This window comes from Phocoena sinus, chromosome 10, assembly GCF_008692025.1.
Source record: "Phocoena sinus isolate mPhoSin1 chromosome 10, mPhoSin1.pri, whole genome shotgun sequence".
Lineage (NCBI taxonomy): Eukaryota > Metazoa > Chordata > Mammalia > Artiodactyla > Phocoenidae > Phocoena > Phocoena sinus.
In genome coordinates, this window is record NC_045772.1 from 9,643,507 (window position 1) to 9,664,747 (window position 21,241).

A 21,241-nucleotide genomic window follows, 5' to 3' on the forward strand; every position below is an offset into this window, starting at 1 on the left:
GGCACACATGCACACATATACACACAGGTACGAGTAAAACTGGGGAAATTGGAATAATATCGTATCAATGTCAGTATCTTCGTTGTGATATTGCATTATAGTTTTGCAGGATATTACCATTGGGGGTAACTGGATAAAGGGCACATAAAAATCTCTCTATTATTTCTTGCAACTTAATGTAGATTTATAATTATCTCAAAATTAAAAGTCTAATTTTTAAATGATCTCTATAGGAGATTCATAGAGTGGAGTTATAAGACCCAGGCTTGAAAATAATTATGATTAATATAACTAAGAATGTAGATGACAAATAGAATTTCAACAGAGAACCGTAAACTAAAAAAATAATCAAATGAAAATTCTAGAACTGAAAAATACATTAACTGAACTTATGAACTCCATACGTCTAACAGCAGCCCAGACACAGATGAAGAAGGAATTGTGAACTCTATGACCTCAAAAGAAATGATCCTTAAGAAAGACTGAGGGGAAAGAACGAAAGTACAGGAAAAAAAGCATAAGGTTAATATGGATGAACCCACGCACATATGGTCACCTTATCTTTGACAAAAGAGGCAAGAATATACAGTGGAGAAAAGACAACCTCTTCAGTAAGTGGTGCTGGGAAAACTGGACAGCTATATGTAAAAGAATGAAACTAGAACACTTCCTAACACCATACACAAAAATAAACTCAGAATGGATTAAAGACGTAAATGTAAGGCCAGAGACTTCCCTGGTGGTGCAGTGGATAAGAATATGCCTGCCAGTGCAGGGGACACGGGTTCGATCCCTGGTCTGGGAAGATCCCACATGCCGTGGAGCAACTAAGCCCGTGCGCCACAACTACTGAGCCCACGTGCCTACAGCCTGTGCTCTGCAACAAAGAGAAGCCACTGCAAGGAGAAGCCCGCTCACCGCAACGAAGAGTAGCCCCTGCCCTCCGCAAATACAGAAAGCCCGCGTGCAGCAACAAAGACTCAATGCAGCCAAAAATAAGTAAAATTAAATCTTTTTTAAAAAAGTAAATGTAAGGCTAGACACTATAAAACTCTTAGAGGAAAATATAGGCAGAACACTCTATGACATAAATCACACACAGCAAGATCCTTTTTGACCCACCTCTTAGAGTAATGGAAATGAAAACAAAAATAAACAAATGGGACCTACGGCAAAGGAAACCATAAACAAGACAAAAAGACAACCCTCAGAATGGGAGAAAATATTTGCAAACGAAGCCACTGACAAAGGATTAATCTCAAAATATACAAGCAGCTCATGCAACTCAATATCAAAAAACAAAAAACCCAATTCAAAAATGGGCAGAAGACCTAAATAGACATTTTTCCAAAGAAGACATACAGATTGCCAACAAACACATGAAAAGATGTTCAACATCGCTAATCATTAGAGAAATGCAAATCAAAACCTCAATGAGGTATCACCTCTCATCATCAGAATGGCCATCATCAAAAAATCTAGAAAAAATAAATGCTGGAGAGGGTGAGAAGAAAAGGGAACCCTCCTGCACTGTTGGTGGGAATGTAAATTGATACAGCCACTATGGAGAACTGTATGGATGTTCCTTAAAAAACTAAAAATAGAACTACCATATGACCCAGCAATCCCACTACTGGGCATGTACCCTGAGAAAACCATAATTTGAAAAGAGACATGTACCACAATGTTCACTGCAGCACTATTTACAATAGCCAGGACATGGAAACAACCTAAGTGTCCATCGACAGGTGAATGGATAAAGAAGATGTGGCACGTGTATACAATGGAATACTACTCAGCCATAAAAAGAAACGAAATTGAGTTATTTGTAGTGAGGTGGATGGACCTAGAGTCTGTCATACAGAGTGAAGTAAGTCAGAAAGAGAAAAACAAATACCTTATGCTAATGCATATATATGGAATCTTAAAAAAAACGGTACTGATGAACCTAGTGTCAGGGCAGGAATAAAGACGCAGACGTAGGGAATGGACTTGAGGACATGGCGGGTAAGGGGAAGCTGAGACAAAGTGAGAGAGTAGCATTGACATATATACACTACAAAATGTAAAATGGATAGCTAGTGGGAAGCTGCTGCATAGCACAGGGAGATCAGCTCGATGCTTTGTGACAACCTAGAGGGGTGGGAGGGTGGGAGGGAGGCTCAAGAGGGAGGGGATATGGGGATATATGTATACATATAGCTGAGTCACTTTGTTTTACATCAGAAACTATATGTATACATATAGCTGAGTCACTTTGTTTTACATCAGAAACTAACACAACATTGTAAAGCAATTATACTGCAATAAAGATATTTTTTAAAAAAGATTAATATGGGACATAATGAAAAAATCTAACATGTAAGGAGCCCCAGAAATGGAGAGAGCAAATAGGGCAGAAATAATATTTGAATAGACAATGAGAATTTTCCAAAAACCATTGAAAGACATTAAGCCAGAGATTCAAGAGTCTCAGGGAACTTCAAGAATGAGAAGTGCGAACAGAACCATAATTAGGACTCTGATAGTGAAACAGCTGCAAATCAAAGACAAGGGAAAATTCTTAAATGGTCTCAGAGAGAAAAGATGCATTACCTTCCAAGGATGGATGACCAGAACAACCGCTAACTTCTCAATAGAAGGAATGGAAAAAGGAAGACAATAAAATGACATCTTCAAAGTGCTGAAAGGAAATGACTGCCACCCTATTCATTGAAGACCCTTCAGAAATAAGGAGGATGTAAAGATGTTTTCAGACAAAGGAAAAACAGAATCGTTATTACCAAAGTTTTTTGTTACCAACAGAGCTTCTCTTAAAGGACAGACTAAAGGAAATTCTTTAGGGAGAAGGGGAAAAGGTCCTGAAAGGAAGTATGGAAATTCCAGTGAAGAACAAAGGAAAGGGTGAATATGTGGCTAAATCTAACTTAATATTGATTGGAAAAGAAGTATGTCTGTGAACTTTGAAATGCATGGCAGCAACAGAATTAAAAAGTGGGAAGAGGTAAAGGCAATTAAAATATTCTAATGTCCCTGCAGGGTCCTGGAAGTAGTAAAAGTATTAATTTTACATTCAAGTTTAACAAGTCTAGGATCGATATTGAATTTTCCTAGGGTAGTCACTAAAAAGACTGTAAAAGAATATGTAACTAACCAGTTACTACAGGAGAAAGAAATAGAATAATAAAAATCCAAAGAAGGCCAAAAAAGGGGGAAATAAGGAACCCAGAAAGGGAGGGATAAGTAGAAAATAGTGAGGTGATTGATTTAAACCTAAATTTAATGTCAGTGGGTAATTACATTAAATATTAAAAGATAAATATTCCAACGAAAATATTAATATTGTCGAACTGGACTTTAAAATAAGTCTGTAGGAAGGTTGAAATTAAAAGGGTAGAAAAATATATACCATGCAAACACTAATTCAAAGAAGGTTGGTGTAGCTCTACTTAGTTCAAAGTAGACTTTAAGACAAGAATCACTGCTAGAGATAAAAGACACATTTCATGATGATAAAGAGTCAGCCTCTTAGGAAGATATAACAATTATAAATTTGTATGTGTGTATTAACACAGCGTAATTATATAAAGTAAAAATTGATAGAAACAAAGGAAAAGTTGACAAGTCTGTAATCTCGATAATGTATAGGGCTAGCAGAAGAAAAACAATTCAGCATGAGTGCAGAACATCTGAACAAAATGATAAACAAAGTTGACCTAACAGAGCAACTACAGAATAGACATTCTTTTCAATTACATGTGAAAATTTTACCCATACTGACTATAGTAAGTAAAATAATGCCCTCCTCCCCCCACCAAAGATGTCTACTTCCTGATCCCCAGGACTTGTGAATATGTTGTCACATGGCAAAGGGAAATAAGGTTGCAGATGGAATTAATGTAGCTAATCAGATGACCATGAGATAAAGAGATTAACTAGGATTATCTGATTGGGCCCAAGGTAATCACAAGGGTCCTTAGATATGAAGGAGGCTGAAGAGTCAGTGTCAGAGGAAGGCAGGAAGTGTTTAGAAACTGAAAAAGGGAAAGAAATAGCCTTCCTTAGAGCCTCAGGAAGGAACGCAGGCCTGGGGATACCTTGATTTTAGGCTGCTGAGACCCATTTCAGACTTCTGACTCCAGAACTGTAAGATAATAAATTTACGTCATTTTAGGTCACTGTCCTTCCAATATCTACTACTTGCAGCTGATGCAGTTGCTAACTGATTCCAGGGTGTCCACCATTAACCACTCCAAACAGCAGGAGCAGTGCATGAAGAGGTGTAGCTAGAATGTAGGTTGAATCCTGGGGACCGACAAGAGCTGAGTCTGAAGAAGTAGGGTAGGATCCTATCCCCCCCATTCATTTATTCATATAGTTATTCATGAAACATTTACAAAGCCCCTACTCTGCTGGATCCTGTGTGAAGCACAGAGATGCAGACGTGAATAAGACAAAGTCCTTGCTCTCAGGGAGCTCACAGGGGAAGACGGAGAATTAAACTCAAGTACAAAACAGTGGAGAAGAGCAGTGGCAGGAACATGCACCAGATGAGACGGGAGTACAAAGGACTTTTCTGGTTGTAAGTGGTGGAATCCCAACGTGTGCAAGCTAAGACCAAAAGAGTATGGGCTCCGATAGCCAAAAAAGGAGGGACGGGCAGAGGAAGAATGTGGGCAGAGAGGATGCGTGAGCAAATGCAGGGAGGTGAGGAACAGTGTAGAGTGTGTGGAGAGCCATGAGAGCTGGAGTGGCTGGAACATAAACACAGGGGAAGGAGAGGCAAGGAGATGGAGGTGCCCACGGGCCATGTCACAGGCTTGAGTGCCAGGTCGTGGCATCTGGATGTCACTTGGTGGGCGCTGGGGAACTGTGGAGGGAGGGAAGCAGTTGTTAAAGAGAGGAATGCAGTGGTGAAATTTGGGTTTTAGAAGTATCGCATTGACTGTGGTATAGAGGGTGAATTAGAGAAGGGCAAGACTGCGGTCAGGTAGTCCTATTAGGAAGTTATTGGCAATAATACAGGTGGGATCATGGCGCTGTGCACACGAGTGCCATGAAGATGGCCAGAAGGGGCTGTAATCAGGACATAGGAGTTAGAATCAGCAAGCTTGTGATTGATTTGAGGTGGGTGATGGTAGGGGGAAGCGGGAAGGACAAGATTCCCTGATTTCTGATGGAGGCAACTGCAGGTGGTGGTGGTGCCATTTACTGAGACAGGGATGCAAGAGAGCAAGTTGGAGGAAGATGGATTCACTTTGGGACACTGAGTTTGAAGGGTTTGTGGGACATTCTGGTGGAGATGGCCAGGGGGCATTTGGATATTTAGGCCTGTAGCTCCAGTGAGAGGCCTAATCTGGAGAGAGAAACACAGGAGCCATCAGAATCTACAAGGACATTGACAATGGAACCGTGGGAGTGGATGAGATCCCCAAAGGACAGTCCTTAAGGTGGCAATTCTCAACAAGGTGTGTGGGGGGTGGCATAACTCCCTGGAAGAGTGTTTGGAATCACCAGAGAGGTTTTCCAAAATACACACCCAACCCTCAATTCCAGTAAATACTCTAGGCAGCATGACCAAGGGAAACTCTTGCTGATGAGGAGGTGACCTAGGGTAGGAAGGAATTTGAGACCATTGATAAGAGGAGGGTCAAGGTGGGCACAGAGATCAAAGGAAGAAGGAGCCAGAAAGGAAGGGAGTTTTGAGGAGACCCAGGAGAATGAGGTGCCCCAGGTGTTAGGATCGAGCAGTGATTCTCAATGGTGAGTGCGCACCAGGGGTGCTTGTGAAAAATACAGATTACTGCCCTTCACTATTCTGATACTTTGGGGCCTTGGAATCTGCATTGTAAAGGGTTCTGCAGGCACTATCTTTGGGGTGGAGAATTTCAGGTAGATGGGTGTAGTCGACAGATTTATGCCAGCAGGGGGATGGGTCCACTAAGATAAAGACTAAAAGGGTCTATTGGATTCTACTCTTCAGGAGGTCACTGGTAACCATGGAAGAGGGAATTTTTGTGGTGTCGTGGGAGTGGAAGCCAGATTGCAGTGGGCTGAAGAATGAATGGGAGGTGAGAAAGAGAAGACAACAAATATGGACCCTTTTGGGAGAAGTTTGGATCAGAGGCGGAAGCAAGAGCTTCATCCCCCTCAAAGGCCACCTTCCATCTCTTGGAGAAACTTGGCAAAGAGGATTGAGGAAATCTGGAGGCTGAGTCACATGTCCCGTGGACCCTCAGAACACACCAGGGAGGCAAGTTGGGAATCGGCAAAGGCCTGGCGCACCTCAAGCTTCCAAGTCTCAAAGCTAAACCTGCTGTACCTGCCTTCACCTACCCATTCCAAATCCAGTCCACCATCGTCTCCATCCAAGTGATCTTTCCATAACCCAAATCTGCCCATGTTTCTGCCCTACTTAAAACCCTCCAGCAGCTACGTGCCCCCACTCTCACCTCACTTCTCTGAACCTGGCGTTCAAAACCCTACTTCCCTCTGCATCTTCACTTCCACTGTCTTCACCATCCCCCTTCCCACTTGTACCACATTCATCATCTCCCCAGGCCTCGTGGAGCCACCAGCAGTTCCCCAGTGAACTGTGTGTGCCCTCCTAGCCTCTGGTCATCTTAGACTCAGCCAGCTCAAGCACCACCTGTTCCGAGAGTTAGTTCCTCCCTCCTTGGAGAGAACCGGCAGCTTGCCCACGCCTCTACCAGAGCACAGGTAGAATGAATTACTCTCTATTTGTTGACATGACTTTCCCCACACTGGACTGTGCATTCTCTGGGACCAAGGCCCTCACCTTACTCCTCTCTGAATCATCAGCACCTGGCCAGGGCTGAGTTCCCAGTAAACGCCAGTGAATGTGAAGTGGGGTTCCACCCTAAGGACCCATCATGATAGGGTAAATGGTTAAAATATGGAGCACCCCACTGACCCTTTGATCCACCAATCAAATAATTGAATCTGCAGGTTCTTCTCCCCTCCCCCCTTTCCCTTCTCCCTAGTTATACTCATATATTCAGATTAATTTCTCCTAAGGGGAAGAAGAGGCAGGCTCTGGACAATGGGATCTTTAGGTCAGATGGTACAATGTCTCCCACGGGCTAGGACTAGGCAACTATAAGAGGGTGTGCTGCTGTGCGAGGGCCCCTGGGTTCCTTCTCCAGGAACTTAACCTTGATTTTTTCCTTTCACAAGCAACTTAACCTCTCTGAACCTTAGTTCAGATGGATGTGGTTACGAATACTATTCGAATAGTATTCGTAACCACATCTCATTGTGGTGAGAATCAGGTGCGATACTCATTGTAAAAGCCCTACATAATGCTACTTAATATTAGGCTTTTGAGATCCCAATAAAGTGGCATCTTAGGGTCACGACACCGACAAATTGCATTTGTTATTTCGAATGACTAAAAGGAACTCCCCAGGCAATACTGCTTTTCAAAGTTTCTCTAAAACGAGAACTTCTTAAGGTGCCCGGCTCCTCAGGCCCACTTAAGACAACTATAAGTGAAGCCCCACCTACCCAACCTCTAAGCCACGCCCCCTTCCGCACAAATCTCTACGTTGTGGGCCCTTCGACATTGATTGACGTTTTTATTGACCAATAAGAAGTAAAATTTCCGTCAACGTCCGGTGAGGGGGCAAGACTTCCTTGCTGTTGCTAAGACACTCTTGTTTCCCTCCTTGACAACCTGGCGGGGGTTGCGCTCGCTGAGGCCCTGGCTCCGGCCCCCGCGGGAGCAGGTGAGGCCCGGGGAGCGGTGGGCAGCCGGGCGGGGAGGGCGGCCCGAAGCGGGGCCGGGAGGCATTGCGGGCGGGCGGGGCCTCTCCCACCGCGGAGGCCCCACCTCAGCCTCCTGCCTGTTGGTCCCCAGTTCCAGGTCCTCCCAACCCCCATTTCCCTCCACCACCACTTCGGGGACCCGCGAGCTCTGTCGAGACAGTTTCGCCGTCGCGACTCTGCAGGCCGCCCTTCCCTACCCTCCCGAGGTCCCCTCCAGCTTCACGATCCTCCGTGCTCCCTAACCCAACTCCTCCTCGCGCCTTGATCCCCTATCTTTCGCCGGGTAACCCCCTCCTCCCGCGGGTTGGGCCGGTGGTCGCCATTAGCCTCCCCCCAGACCGCTTGACTTGGGCAGTTGACGACGTGCTGGGACTCGAGGCTGGTCATTTCCCTTTTGGGCCTCAGTTTCCCTATTTGTAAACGGGAAGTTAGGTTGAATGATCTCTAAGGTCTCTTTGACGCTGACGTTCTAAGATGTGATTCTTTGACCCAACTGTAGGCTTCCCTGACGATGTGGTCCTTTTGGGAAGTTTCGGGTGTAGTGAAAAGGACTTGGCAAACCTAATTTGGATTCCCAATTACAGGACCCTAGCAAGTTACCTAATCTCTCTGGAGTCCAGTCTGAGTATATATAGAATTAGGAACCTGCAGCACATCTCCTTTGGGGATTCTGAGGATAATATGAACTTCCTTCCTTTGTCTCTTATTTCCACACATTTTCCCCGTCTGAGAAGTGTCACCAGCTCCCTTATGGTCAGCTGTCATTTCTCCGTTTCTCCTACAAATCCACATCTCTAGCTCTGATCTTTCTCCTGGGCTTCCGTGGTTAGAGGGACTTTGGGAGTGGGGGTTGGAGTAGAGATTGATATATTGATGTGGTGCTTGGCCTTGATGGCTTCCCTCCTGCCCTGATAATCCATTATTCCATGATTCCCTGCTCCTGATGAGACATCTCCATTTGTGTATCTCACCAACAGCTTAAACTCAGGAGTTCAAAAATCAGACCAGCCCGCGTCTTTATCTATCCATGTGTTCTACCTGACTTCCCCTGTTTGTCTCAGTGGCATCACCATCCTCCTGGGTCATCCTCCGTCACTCTGCCACGCCCACCCCACTCAGGCAGTGTCGTCTTTGATCGTGCCTCTGCAAGGGTCTCACATTCTCTCTACGCCTAAAGCCACCGTCCTGGTTCAAGTTTTTAATGCCTGTCACCCGGGCCATTGCTGTAGCTTCCTAACTGGTGTTCCTACCTCCAGTCTCTCCTGTTAACCCAGCCCATCAGAATAATTGCCCCAAAACACAACCATGTCACCAGCCCCCAAGACACTTCCAAAGGGCTTCTCTTTCTCCACTAAAAATATCCATACTTCTTCAGCCTGGGTCTTAGGGCCCTGCTGTATATCCACAACCTGACCCCAGTATCCGTACTTCTTAAGCCTGGGTCTTAGGGCCCTGCTGTATATCTACAACCTGACCCCAGTCTTTCTTCCCAGCCTACTTTCTCTTTTCTCCCTTGCCAAGTTCTGTCCTCAGGCCAAATTGGACTGTTGGACTTTCCCAGAAAACGCTTTGAGCTTTCTGCTTTACATCACTGTGTTTGTTCATCTCTCTGCCTGGAAGGCCTTTGCTCACCTTGCCCACCCATCAGGATTCCCACTCACCTTTTAAGGTCTGACTCAAATGCTGCCCCTACCACCAAGCTTTTCTTGCTGTCCTCTGCCACCTCCAGAATTCTCCTATTTCCTCTATCTTTGCACTTACTTGTGGCACTTACTGCTTTCTGCCATGAACCATAGTTAATTCCTTATGTGTGTGGGTCTGTCATATTGGATTGTATCCTCCTTGAAAGCAGAGACCGCCTCTTGTTTATAGCAGAGTAGTTGAAAAAGCTTAATCCTGAAGTCATATATAGCTGGTTGAATCCTAGCTCCTCCGTTTATTAGCCGGGTGGAAAGTCACTTTGCTTTTCTCAGCCTGAGTGTTCATCAGAGAAGTAGGGATAATAGTACCCATCTGACAGAGTTCTTAGGGGGAGTAAATGAACACCCATCCTGTTGTCTTGCTCAGGGTCAGTGCTTAATAAATGTTATTGAATGGATTTGATAGGTCCTCTCCCTTCCCAGGGTGCAAATGAAATATAATTTAATTACAGTTTAGATATTTGTTGGGCTTCTGCCATGTGTCAGACATTGGACTTGGTGCTCTTGGTGTCCAGGAGAACGGAGCAAGTCGTTCAGCCCCAGGTGATTGTCTGGACTCACGAAGCACTGCTGAGTCGTGACTGGTTGTGAGATGTCACCAATAGTTAGCGATTGTGACTGATTTTTTGAAAAAGTAAATCAGGGCTAACTCCAGCTCATTTCTGTGATAACGTCATTCTCAGTCCCTTACGTTCAAATCTGTTCTCTCGAGTGGGAAAGGAGGGGGTAGGTGGGAAAGTGGGGGGTGGGAGACTGTGGAATCCGCTGTCTGTAGTAAGCATCTGTTCTCCTGTGGAGCTGATGTCTGTGATAGTTATGGCTTTTTGTTGTACTTTGTATCCTGACAAAAATGTTTGGATTTGGGTATGTCCGTGAGGGTGTACCACATGAGTCAGTGTTGTTTATCGCATCATCTTATACATAAAGAAAATGTCTTGATCTCTACCTCCTCATCTTTCTCTCTTCCTCTCTCCCTCTTTCTTTCCTTCCCTCCCCCTGGTTTAAGACACATCAGAAGTTTTCACTGGACCTCAGTGAAATGAGAAAAAAGAAGGGTGATGTGAAAAAAAAAAGGCTTTGTGTGCATGAAAGGTAACTCTTTTCTTGAGCAGGACTGTTCTTTATCCTGCGATCGTCTCTTTCTTACTCTTAAAACTTCCTTTTATAGTAGATGATGCATTTTTTAAAATAAATTTATTCGTTTATTTATTTATTTATTTTTGGCTGCGTTGGGTCTTTGTTGCTGTGCGCAGGCTTTCTCTAGTTGCGGCGAGTGGGGGCTCCTCTTTCTGGCGGTGCACGGACTTCTCATTGCGGTGGCTTCTCTTGTTGTGGAGCACGGGCTCTAGGCGCGTGGGCTTCAGTGGTTGTGGTGCGCGGGCTTAGTTGCTCCTCGGCATGTGGGATCTTCCCGGACCAGGGATCGAACCCGTGTCCCCTGCACTGGCAGGCAGATTCTTAACCAGTGCGCCACCAGGGAAGTCCCAGGTGCATTTTAAACTGATTGTGGAATCCACATCTTCCGTGTTGTTTCCTGACGTCACCACCGACATCTTAGACGAACGCTCTCAAGTCCTTAGGTTCCTTTCTCCTCACCTTACGAGCTTTGCCCTTTGTTTGCCAGAAGGCAGAGGGCGGACGTGTCAGGGAAAGGCAGGAGGATAACCAAGGTGCCGAGTGTGTGTGTAGCCCCGATACGGCTGGAAGTCGGAGGCCTGCCTGGACAGGGGCTGGACCAGTGGCTGCCGAGGTTTGACATTGTTTGTGTTACTGTCTTGTTTCCTACTTGCTTGTGACAGGAAAGCAAGCACAGAAGGTAGCGTCAGAAGAAGAGACGTGGGCTCCGCTCCTGGCTCTGTCATTGCTGGCTGTGTGCCCACAGGCCAGCCCCGAAACCTCACTGAGCCCCAGTGTCTTGTCTGAGAACTGGGAGCGGGTGCTGCCCTCACAGGTTGTTACGGGATGAAATGAGGCAGTAAGTGTGAAAGCGCAGTGTCACCACACCACAGCCCCCGGCCCAACTGTGTTTACCAGATTTCCTTGTGAGTCCTTCCTGCTTCACTACTAAGAGCACCGGGGGGGACTCGGTGAGTGTTGGTTTGTTTGGCCTAGCATTTAGCTGTCTAGTTGGCTGGGATATGAACAAGGGCATTGCACTTCCCCTTCCTTCCACACCAGTAGCAAGAGCTGACGTTTACTGTGAGGCAGAGTCTATTCTTAGGCCCAGTTTCCAGATGAGAAAACCAAGGCCTAGAGATGTAAACACTTACCCGAGACAGACCGAGGTGTGAAGTCAGACCTGCCTGCGGGGCATGATGCCGTGTGCCAAGCGTGTCCTCCCACCTCTCGGATGCTGGAAGGCGGTAAAGGGGTGGCGAGCCGTGGTCCACGAGCCAAGCGTGTTCCAGGCGCTGAGTGGCTTGGGGTGGGGGGTCGGGGTGCCGGCTGACACTTTTGGCCTTATTTCCCAGAATTCATTCAGTTTTCCTTCCTCCTTCCCACATCCCCTAACCCTCTTAAGGATTCTTCCCAAACACTTCAAAAGCAAAATAATAAATAGTGACCTGAGGTCATTGCCACAGAAGAACAAGGGGCACAGGCTTTGACAAGAGGATAAGATGGAGAGCCCTGCCTCTGCCTCCTGTTGCCTAGGAGAAGCCTCGCATCAGACATGGGCGAGGCTGTGTAAAGCTCCAGAGGGGCCCTTGGTTAAGGAGGGGAATAAAGGGCAGAGAGGGAGCAAGGCTGCCACTGGCTCTGTGCGCCAGGACAGGCCCCGGGACGGTCAAGCTCTGGTACCCAGGAGATTCAAGTGCCCTGGCCAGGGGCACGCTTACATTATTAAAGGGCTCTCTTTTAGACCTGACGCAACTTCTTCCTGGCCTGATCCTGTCAGGCACACACTCATTTGCATGGAAGATTTATAAGGTTATTAAAACCTCTAGTTCTGCTATTTTCGGTAGCATTCTATCGGCAGGGTTTTAAAATCGTGGCTGAATGACTGTAGCTGTACTATAATGATACAGCGTCACAAAAAATTCTCCTACCTCTCTGGATTTGGAAACACATCATCTATAACCGTTCCTTTCCATTCTGTGAGTCTCATTCCTCTTGGGTCCCCAGGAGTACGTGCAGTGGGCAGGAAAAGTATTTGCAGTCGTGGTCCTGAATAAATGTGGCTGAGTGATACTGACGAAGTGCTGGCTGATGACGTGGTGGCTGTAGGGGCAGTGTGGTGCCCAGCGCAGAGAGCTCCGCGATTTCAGAACGCTCACATGCGTCTACTTGGTGCTCTCGACAGCTCTCTGAGAATGAGAAGGTGGGATCATCCCATTTCGCGGAGGAAACCAAGACTCAGGAGGTTAAATTACTTGCCCGAGGCTGCAGAGCAAGGAAGAGGGCAGAATTGATTTCAGTTACAGAGCTAGTATTCCAGCCTTAATATTTCGCCTCGTGATCCTGTACTTTCTCTTCTCTACAAGGTGATGTCCCCTCTAAGAAACATTGTCCCAGTGGCTTTTCCACTTTGTTCCTGAAGAATGGGCTTTGGTAATACCTCTGAAGTCTTGTTTCATCAGGATTCTATGTGTTGAAGCAGAGTCCAGGCAGCGGTCACAGACCCTGACCTCCCCGAGGGCACACGTATGCACAGTTGCCGCCGAGCTCCCCTCCACACTAGCGCTTTTTAGCCCAGAGGATGAATTGGATCGAGTTGCAATATTCAGGTGGAAGGGCCCTACGCAGCTGCTTCAGCATTGTAAGTTGTTCCCACTTGAAAACCTCAGGAGGCAATGGAAGCTTAAAGCCCTTATTCTTTTATCATCAGTGTGGCCCCGCACCTTCCGTCACCCCTTGGTGATGTGGAAGAGGAGGCAATAAAGTGGCCTTTACCGAAGACAGCTAGGGGGACAGGGCGCGATGGGACCCTAACATTAACGAGAAAGGACGAAATGGTTCACTGGCTTTTGTGAAATAAGACACTTCAGCAGGGAGTACAATGAGATTGTACTTGGTAATTTGCAGGCTTATATACAGAGACAAACAGAAACTGCTAATATCTGAGTGGTACAAATGCCCAGGACGCTGAGGTAACGGGCTGTCTGTCCGCTGGGAAATCAGAACATACCCATGCTGTGGGGTGTGGGGTTGGTGCCAGGCTTCCAGCCCCGCTCGAGGGAGCCGAGCACATGGAGTGGCGCTGAGGACTTCTGCAGCATCAGAGAGTGGGATAAGCTCAAGAGCACAGCCCAGAAAAAGTGCACGGAAAGCTCAAGGCTTGGCCAAACAAGGGTCAAGTTAGCAACGGAACAGCAGACACCGAAAGGGAAGATCAAACGTTCCTCTCACCGCTGGACTCGCAGGAGCTGTGCTAGTGGTCACGCCCTAGAGGTCAGGCGTGCGGGCGCCCGCTGCGTGTCGTTGCCGTGCGGAGGCCTTGTGAGGAGGGGTTGGGGTGACCGTGCCCAGATCAAACCCCAGCTTTGCCGCTCAGTAGCCGAGCGACCCTCCATTCATGTGGGCCCTAACTCGTGGGGTCGTCGGTGGCATGGGGCTGAGTAAACACACGTGGAGCGCTTAGAACAGTGTCTGGCCCACAGGAAAGCCAAGAGACGTCGCTCGTCGTTACCTGCCCGTTAGTTGCCCGTTAGTTACTACGCTAGGCATCTTCAGGGTGCGGTGGTCGTGCGCTGAAAGCAAATGTATTTGGAAATGTGAGAAGTGCTGGAATAACATTATTTGGCTGTGTTTGGCCAATGAGGATGGTTACAGAGGGCTTAACGACATGGCAATGTGTATTTATTTGTATTAGTAGTACTTCTGAGATTAAAAGTTCTTTGAATTATAGGATAAAGAGAAATACCAGAATTTCCAGCACTGCTTCCAGTCTTTTAGAATCCAGGCCCATCTCTTTAGAAAAAGCCCCATCTGTTTTTCCATAACTAGATTTGGAAAGAAAAAAAAAAATCTGTACATGTGTATTAGCTTTATAACTTTTCAGTCATATCCTTGTATGCTTCCCCCAGGAGCCAGAGGGAGGGAAGCACAATTTACTGATTGCCTACCATGTGCCTGGCGTACATTGTCTCGTTTGATTCTCATAACAGCCCCATGAGATAGCTTGGACTACCTTCACGTTACTGATGAGGAATCTGAGGTCCAGGCCATGCAGCTAGTGCGCGGTAGGACCGGTACTAATGCCCCAGCCTCCCAACTCCTGGGCCAGCCAGACGGGTGGCCTGAGGGAGTGGATGAGAAGAGCTGGGCTGCCAGGTGTGCCAGGGAGGGCACAGAGCACTGCTGGTCCCCTTCCTCCCACAGAGCAGGGACCTGCGGAAGGAGGCACTTGTTTGCCCATAAACCCAGGGCTGTTGAACGTGACCTGACATCTCACTTCCTAACCACGTCTGCTGGGGAGCAAGGACTGCGTACATAGTGGGCGTGCAGAGAAGCTACGTTCGTTAATTGCGAGCTCAAGGCTCCACCCTCAGCCTGGCCCGCAGTCAGTATTTGTCTTGATAATGACAGTGTGGGCTTGCAGCATCTCTTAGCTGGGTCCCAGCATCTCGTGTTGACTCATCCTCCCGTCTGCAGACTTGCTGGCCATTTGGAAAGGATGCAGAGGAGTTGAGATGGGGAGGTGTCAGATTGTTACTGAGACATTTCTAATTTGCGATGTATGGTTTTTAAGCCAACTCGTTTCTCCTGGTTTTTCCTGTTTTCTGCAGCACCCCTTGGGGAAAGACATTTTCTGCTCCCACCAAGCTGGCTGGGCCTGCTTCCTGAATCTCCTGGGTGTGTCTTAATTACCAGTCCCAGCACCTCCTGAAAGCCCCACTCTCTCCTCCTGGTCACAGAGGAAGGATCATGGGAGAAACAGAAGGGAAGAAAGATGAGGCTGATTATAAACGACTGCAGACCTTTCCTCTGGTCAGGGTAAGCCCTGGAGGAGGGAGGCAGGTAGCCAGCAGGCCCCACAGAGCCTTAGAGAGAGGCAGGGGGAGCTTGTCCCCTGCAGAATAGCAGTGGGAGGAAGTTAAGAAGGGCTCTGTTGGCCAGATCTAGAGACCGAGGGGTCAACAGTGATTCATCCTTTCATTCATTCATTCACTAGACAATTATTTATTTAGGCCACCTGCTATATATCGGGCACTGTTCTAGGCACTGTGGATGTAGGAGTGAACAAGACAAAGGCCTGGCCCACATGAAAGAAAGGTTTAAAGAACATAATTTCAGGTAATGAGTGCTATGAAGAAGAATAAAGCAGGTATAAGGGGCCGGCGAATAGAGGATGTCTTCTAGAAAGGTTTCTCTGATCAGAGACCTGAATAAAATTAGGGAGCAAGCCTTGTGAAAGTCTGGGGGAGAACACTCCCCAAGCAGGGGAGGCAGCAGGCACAGAAAGCCTGAGTAAGCCCAGCATTTGGGAGGAACAGCAAGAAGGCCAGTGTTGCTGGAACAGGTGCTGAGGGGGTGGCAGGACGTGAGTGTCAGCGTGACAGCAGGGCCAGGCCCCAGAGCCCTGGGGGCCACGGTGAGAAACGTGGATTCTATCCTGAGTTCAAAGGGGAACAGTAAAGAGCTGTAAGCAGAGGAGTGGGAGTGCTGTGATCCGTTTTACGTTTAGAATTTCTAAAAGATCACTCTAGCTGTTGGAAGGAGAATGGATTTTAGGGAATCAGGGTGGAAGTGGGGAGACCAGTCAGGGTACTATTGCAGAGGCCCAGAAAGATGTGGGTGGCCGGGTCCAGGTCACAGAGTAGAGGTGGCAAGACATGGTAGGATTCTGGACAGATCTGGAAGGTAGAGCCGTAGAATTCACTGGCGCATTGCATGCTGGGTACGAGGGAAAGCAAGCCAAGGGTGACTGCTAGGGTTTATTTTGTCCTGAGCCTGGGAGAGAAAACTGTGTCAATTACCAAGAGAGGGAAGACGGAGGAATAGGTTTGTGGGAAAAATCAAGAGTTATCTTTCAGACATCTGAGGTTGTCAAGTAGGCAGTTGGACATGGGAATCCGGAGCCCAAAAAAGAAGTTAAAGCCAAGGATGAACATGTGGGAGCCCTCCCCGCATAGAAGATGCATAAATCCATGGAGCCGGGTGGGGTCCCTAGAGAGCAGGTAGCCGGGTGGAGACGAAGCCCAGAAGAGGAGGCACGTGAGCAAAGTGGCCCGAGAAGGAGCGCCCAGAGGGGCCGCACCGTCTCTTCAGGCTTCTGGGCGCGTCAGCTGTGTTCTGAGGCTACTGGTGAACCGTTCCCGTGGCCGGCAGGCTCCCGCCTGGGCCGGCCTCCAGCCCGTGCCTGTCGCTGTAACACGTTGGTCGCACAGGGGCCCGGGGCCTAGGAGCCCGCGAGGCTTGGCATGATTCCGTCAGGAGATGGGTCATCTCTCTGGGCTGTGCCCGGGCAGCTCCCCGGTGTCCGTGCCTTACGCTGGGGACGGAGGCCAGCCCGGGAGGCAGGTCACAGGCTGAGGCTCTCTCTGTTTGTCCCCTGCCTTGTCTCCAGCACTCGGACATGCCAGAGGAGATGCGAGTGGAGACCATGGAGCTGTGTGTCACGGCCTGTGAGAAATTCTCCAACAACAACGAGGTATTGCCATCAGTGCAGGCGGCCCCTCGTGTCTTTGGTGACCCCTGTGACCCCAGTCCCCACAGCGAGCCCCAGAGAGTCCTGCTGGGACCAGGCTAGAGCCTTCCTTGGAAGATTCGCACCGTGGGGAAGGCCGGTGAGGGGAGAGACCGGTGCTGTCTCCGGTACCGATCCGATGCTCACGACCAGCCCTAGAGGGAGAAGAGCCAGAGGGCTTTCCGTGACGCCCCTGCCCATGTTCCCCGTCTCAGGCGGGCTGCTGAATAGGGCACCTTTCCCCTTGGCTCCGTCCCTGCGGAGAACAGAGGCCCGCCCAGGCGCTCATTCATGTATCCATTCATCCATGCAAGAAGGATGTTAGACACGTCCCTGTGCCAGGACCGTTCTGGCTGCTGGCGATAACGACACATCGGCGTCGACACAGGGATGTCACTCATCAACCTGGTGGTGAGCAAGAAAGAAGTCGGTGTCATGGCAGCTTGAGTGATGAGGCCGACCCTGGCTAGTGAGAACCCAGGCTTTGGGCCGGGGAGGCCCACGTGCACATCCCATCTCCAGCCCCCCCTAGCTCTTGAACCTTGCACAGGCCATTTCTCATCACCCAGTGGCCTAGCCTGTGGCCAGGGGTGAGGGTGCTGCCAGTGCCCAGCAGGTGCCTGAGCACAGGGCTCACCCCGCAAAGGCTGGGCCTCCGCCCCACCCCCAGACCTCTTCTCGAAAGAGTGAGCGCGGGAAGGAGGGAGCTGCTGCAGCGGCCGAGGGAGCCAGGCCAGCTTCTGTCCCAGAGCCCACCCGTCGGGGAAAAGCCTTTCTGTTCCCTGAGGGGAAGCCTGACACCTCGTGGTGATGATGGTAATCCGTGCAGTCTGCGGCGTGCTCTCCGGGCGCTTGTTCGTTGAGTGCTGAGAACAGCCTTGTGGCCCTGGCACTGGACGCGGGCACTAAGGGGAGAGCCAGAGCTCCAGCCCAGGGCCCTGTGTCAGGCCCGAGGCCGCTCTACCGCCTCGCCAGCGTCTTCTGACTGATGAGGTAGTGTCTGGTTTCCTGTCCCTGTGTAACGACAGCCCCTAGCAGGAGGGTCCCCGTGCGGAAACCCTGTCCGAAGGTTCCGTAAGCAGAACAGCGATATCAGGCAACAGGCCTTTCTCTTGCCAAGACCTGCGCTTTCCGGAGAGGCGCTGACTCCTGCCCACTCTCTTCCCGAAACCTCCCTCTCTGATGAGCATCCTCTTGGTTCCAGAGCGCCGCCAAGATGATCAAAGAGACCATGGACAAGAAGTTCGGCTCCTCCTGGCACGTGGTGATTGGCGAAGGCTTCGGCTTTGAGATCACACATGAGGTGAAGAACCTCCTGTACCTGTACTTCGGGGGGACCCTGGCTGTGTGTGTCTGGAAGTGCTCCTGACACTGTCCCCCACCCCTGCCCCCGTCCCCCACAGGCCTTTTCCTGCTGTTCCTCTGGGATGGGGAGCAGCCCCAGGCAGCTCCTGACTTTCCAAAGGAAAGCGGGCTCTCTTCTGTTGTCCTGGGTACCGTTTCCCGAACCGCGCCCAGTGTGTGAATTCGTTGACATCTCTGCCCCAGGCTCGCAGCCATCTCACGCTGAGTCCCAGGGTGTGAGGGGGCGGCAGGGGAGGGGTGGGGAGATGTGACAGGGTAGAAGGAGCGGGGGAGGTGGAATTGCTCTCACAGGGACATGCTAGCCCCACCTCTCCGGGTGGCTGCTCACCCCTCACAGCCCGGGAGCCCCTCGCTCCCACCCGCAGCACTGCAGGCAGGTGTCCGCTGTCCTCATCTTTACGGGCCGTATGCAGATGGCCTCGAGAGGGAGTGTCCTCGGGGGTCGCTGGCGCTTCTCTCCTTGTCCTCCGGAGAAGTGGTGACCCCCACCCCACCCCAGAAGCCCCTTTCCCAGCCTGACCCCGGGCTGTACAAGCCACTGCATCTCGTTGGGCCGACAGCTCCACAGCCCTGGGCTTTGACGTGAGGACCAAGCAGCCTGTCGCCCTCCGTCCCCTCCCCGCTCCCCAGCCGCCAGGCTGCGTGAACCTGTTACCTTGCCTCACCCACGCAGTTGGTAACCAGTGGCTGAGGGTGTGGGAGCTGTGACTGCGTAGTTTCTCGAAGTGTCACTGACCTCCGGTGAGATGCCTGGGCCAGGAGTGCCCTCGCCGTGAGGCCTGCTTCAGCAGGGAAACCTGGCCTGCCACTTCTCATCAGGGACCGCATGCTGATTTGTACTTCTTATCTCTGCTGGCTTTTCTATATTCTTTTTGAGTGTGGGGAGAAGGGTTTTAGTAGAAGGGCGAATCCTATTTTACACAGCGGTCTAATTTATATGAATGTCTTGGTTTTTACAATTAAAATAACCAAAATCTGACCTTGATCTACAGTCTCTTGAGGTTGGAGTGAAGGCAGGCTCAGTGTCCTCAGGCTGTGCTGGGTCCCAGGAACTCGGAGAAGCTTCTGGCCGGACCGCAAGGCTGCCGGAAACCCCGTGCTCAGGCACAGCCCCGCGTGCCCGGGCCCTGCCCCCTCGCCCCGTCACGGGCGCGGACTGAGCGCAGTTGGATGGGGCCCCGTGGACGCTGACTGAGACACCCTTGGTGGCCAGACTGAGCCACTATAAAGACGTTTTCAGTCTCACATAGTGTAGTTCAGTTCAGAGATGTTTACTCAGCAGCACTGAGTGCCAGGCCCCGGGAGTGGGGACACAAAGACGGAGAAGCCACAGACCCTGCCCTCAGTGCGCTCACAGTCTATCGCAGAAGAACACTTGAACCCGATTGTTTCAACTGGATGTGAAAAGTGGTGTAATAAGAGAGAGGACAGGACGTGGTGGGGTGGAAGGAGGCTCCATGCCCAGCCCAGAGGGTGAGGGGGAGCCTCCGGGGTGGGGGTGAGCCCTGAAAGCCAATTCTTGAAGGGAGAGTGGGATTTTCCCCAGGGAGGAGATGCTCCAGGCCAAGGAACGGTGGGGATAAACGCACAGAGGCGGAAGTGGCTTGAGGAGGAGGGGCTGCCCTGCAGGCCCGAGAAGCCCCTTCAGCTCAGGGGCTGGCTCCGGAATCTGAGTCTCACGCCCCAAAATGCCGGGTCTGGGCAGAGCTGGGGCAGCCTGTCCTCCCCAGCCCACTGTCCCTGCACTCGCGGGGCCTCCTGAGATGGCCCACCTAGGACATTCAGACCTGGCAGTCCTGGCCCCTGGCCCGGTCACAGCCTCCTGAGGCTGAGAGTCCAGTTGTAATGGGATCTGTCAGCAACTCTGCTGGACGGCATCCTGTCAGTCAGCTAAGCTCTGCCCAGAGACCCGAGCGGCTGAGCTGGGAGGAGAGCACCGTCGGCCCACCCGAGAGCCTCACAAGTGCTCGCTGAGTTGCTGCTCTGCGTGGCGGGGTCCTGAGCTCAGTGCGATGGGGCAGAAAAGGAGAAGTCAGGGTCACTGCCCCAAGGCTGACCGCCTGGATCTGTGGAGCGGGTCCTGGCCCTCTGGGACTTGGGGGGCGCGGGGGGCAGCTCCTTGACCTCAGACCTGTGCTGGTCCGAGCCGTGTGCCGTGCCAGGTGCTGCCGGGAGATTGGCGAGGTGTGCAGATGGGAGTACAAGGTGAGGGGGTGCCGAGGCCTGGAATAGCTGTGGTTTAGTAACTGCCGGCTTTGCGGCTGTTCTCTCCTTTAATCTGCCACACGTGGGTGCCAAAAAGTAAGACAGGCTCAGCCCGCATCCCAGGCGGTGGGGTGGCAGTGGGGAGTGTGGGCTCCGAGGTCCACAGACCCGGCTCAGGCCCAGCCCTGCCCTTCCTAACCTCTCTGTGCCTCAGTTGCTTTGTCTATAAAATGGGGATAAAAGGAACCAGCTGCTGAGGTTGCTGGGAGTCTCAGGCCTGCACCTGGAGCAGGTGGTACCCCTGTGGTGCACACTCTGTGTGTTTGGGCGTGCTGCTCTCTTCCCGGCTGGAGATGGGGTGCTCACACCCAGCTCCCCGAGGACGGGCTGGAAATTCAGCAAGATTTTACAAGCCGGCACTGTACTGCCCCGGCAGGCACTCAGTACGGTGGTGCCACTTCTGTCTGCTGCGGCGGGCCCGTCCTCGCAGAGGGCCGTGCGCCCACTGTCGAGATTGGGCAGGGTGACCCGGGGCCGTCGCCGCTGTTTCCCAGAC

At 50.4% G+C, this 21,241-nt stretch overlaps 1 protein-coding gene across 4 annotated transcripts in view; it reads left to right on the top strand.

The window, feature by feature from the left end:
* Positions 1 to 7,620: 7,620 nt before the first annotated feature.
* Positions 7,621 to 21,241, top strand: part of DNAL4 (dynein axonemal light chain 4) — a 31,957-nt gene continuing 18,336 nt past the window's right edge. The window contains exons 1-6 of one of the 4 annotated variants that reach the window (XM_032646873.1): positions 7,690 to 7,748; positions 13,067 to 13,245; positions 15,215 to 15,422; positions 16,996 to 17,079; positions 18,320 to 18,418; positions 18,519 to 19,465. In XM_032646873.1, coding sequence (XP_032502764.1) covers positions 15,354 to 15,422; positions 16,996 to 17,079; positions 18,320 to 18,418; positions 18,519 to 18,731 — 465 coding nt within the window. In that variant the 5' untranslated portion in view covers positions 7,690 to 7,748; positions 13,067 to 13,245; positions 15,215 to 15,353 and the 3' untranslated portion in view covers positions 18,732 to 19,465. Of the gene's footprint in view, positions 7,749 to 13,066; positions 13,246 to 15,214; positions 15,423 to 16,995; positions 17,080 to 18,319; positions 19,466 to 21,241 lie in introns of those variants that run through there. The other 3 variants (XM_032646872.1, XM_032646875.1, XM_032646874.1) reach the window with 3 other exon arrangements.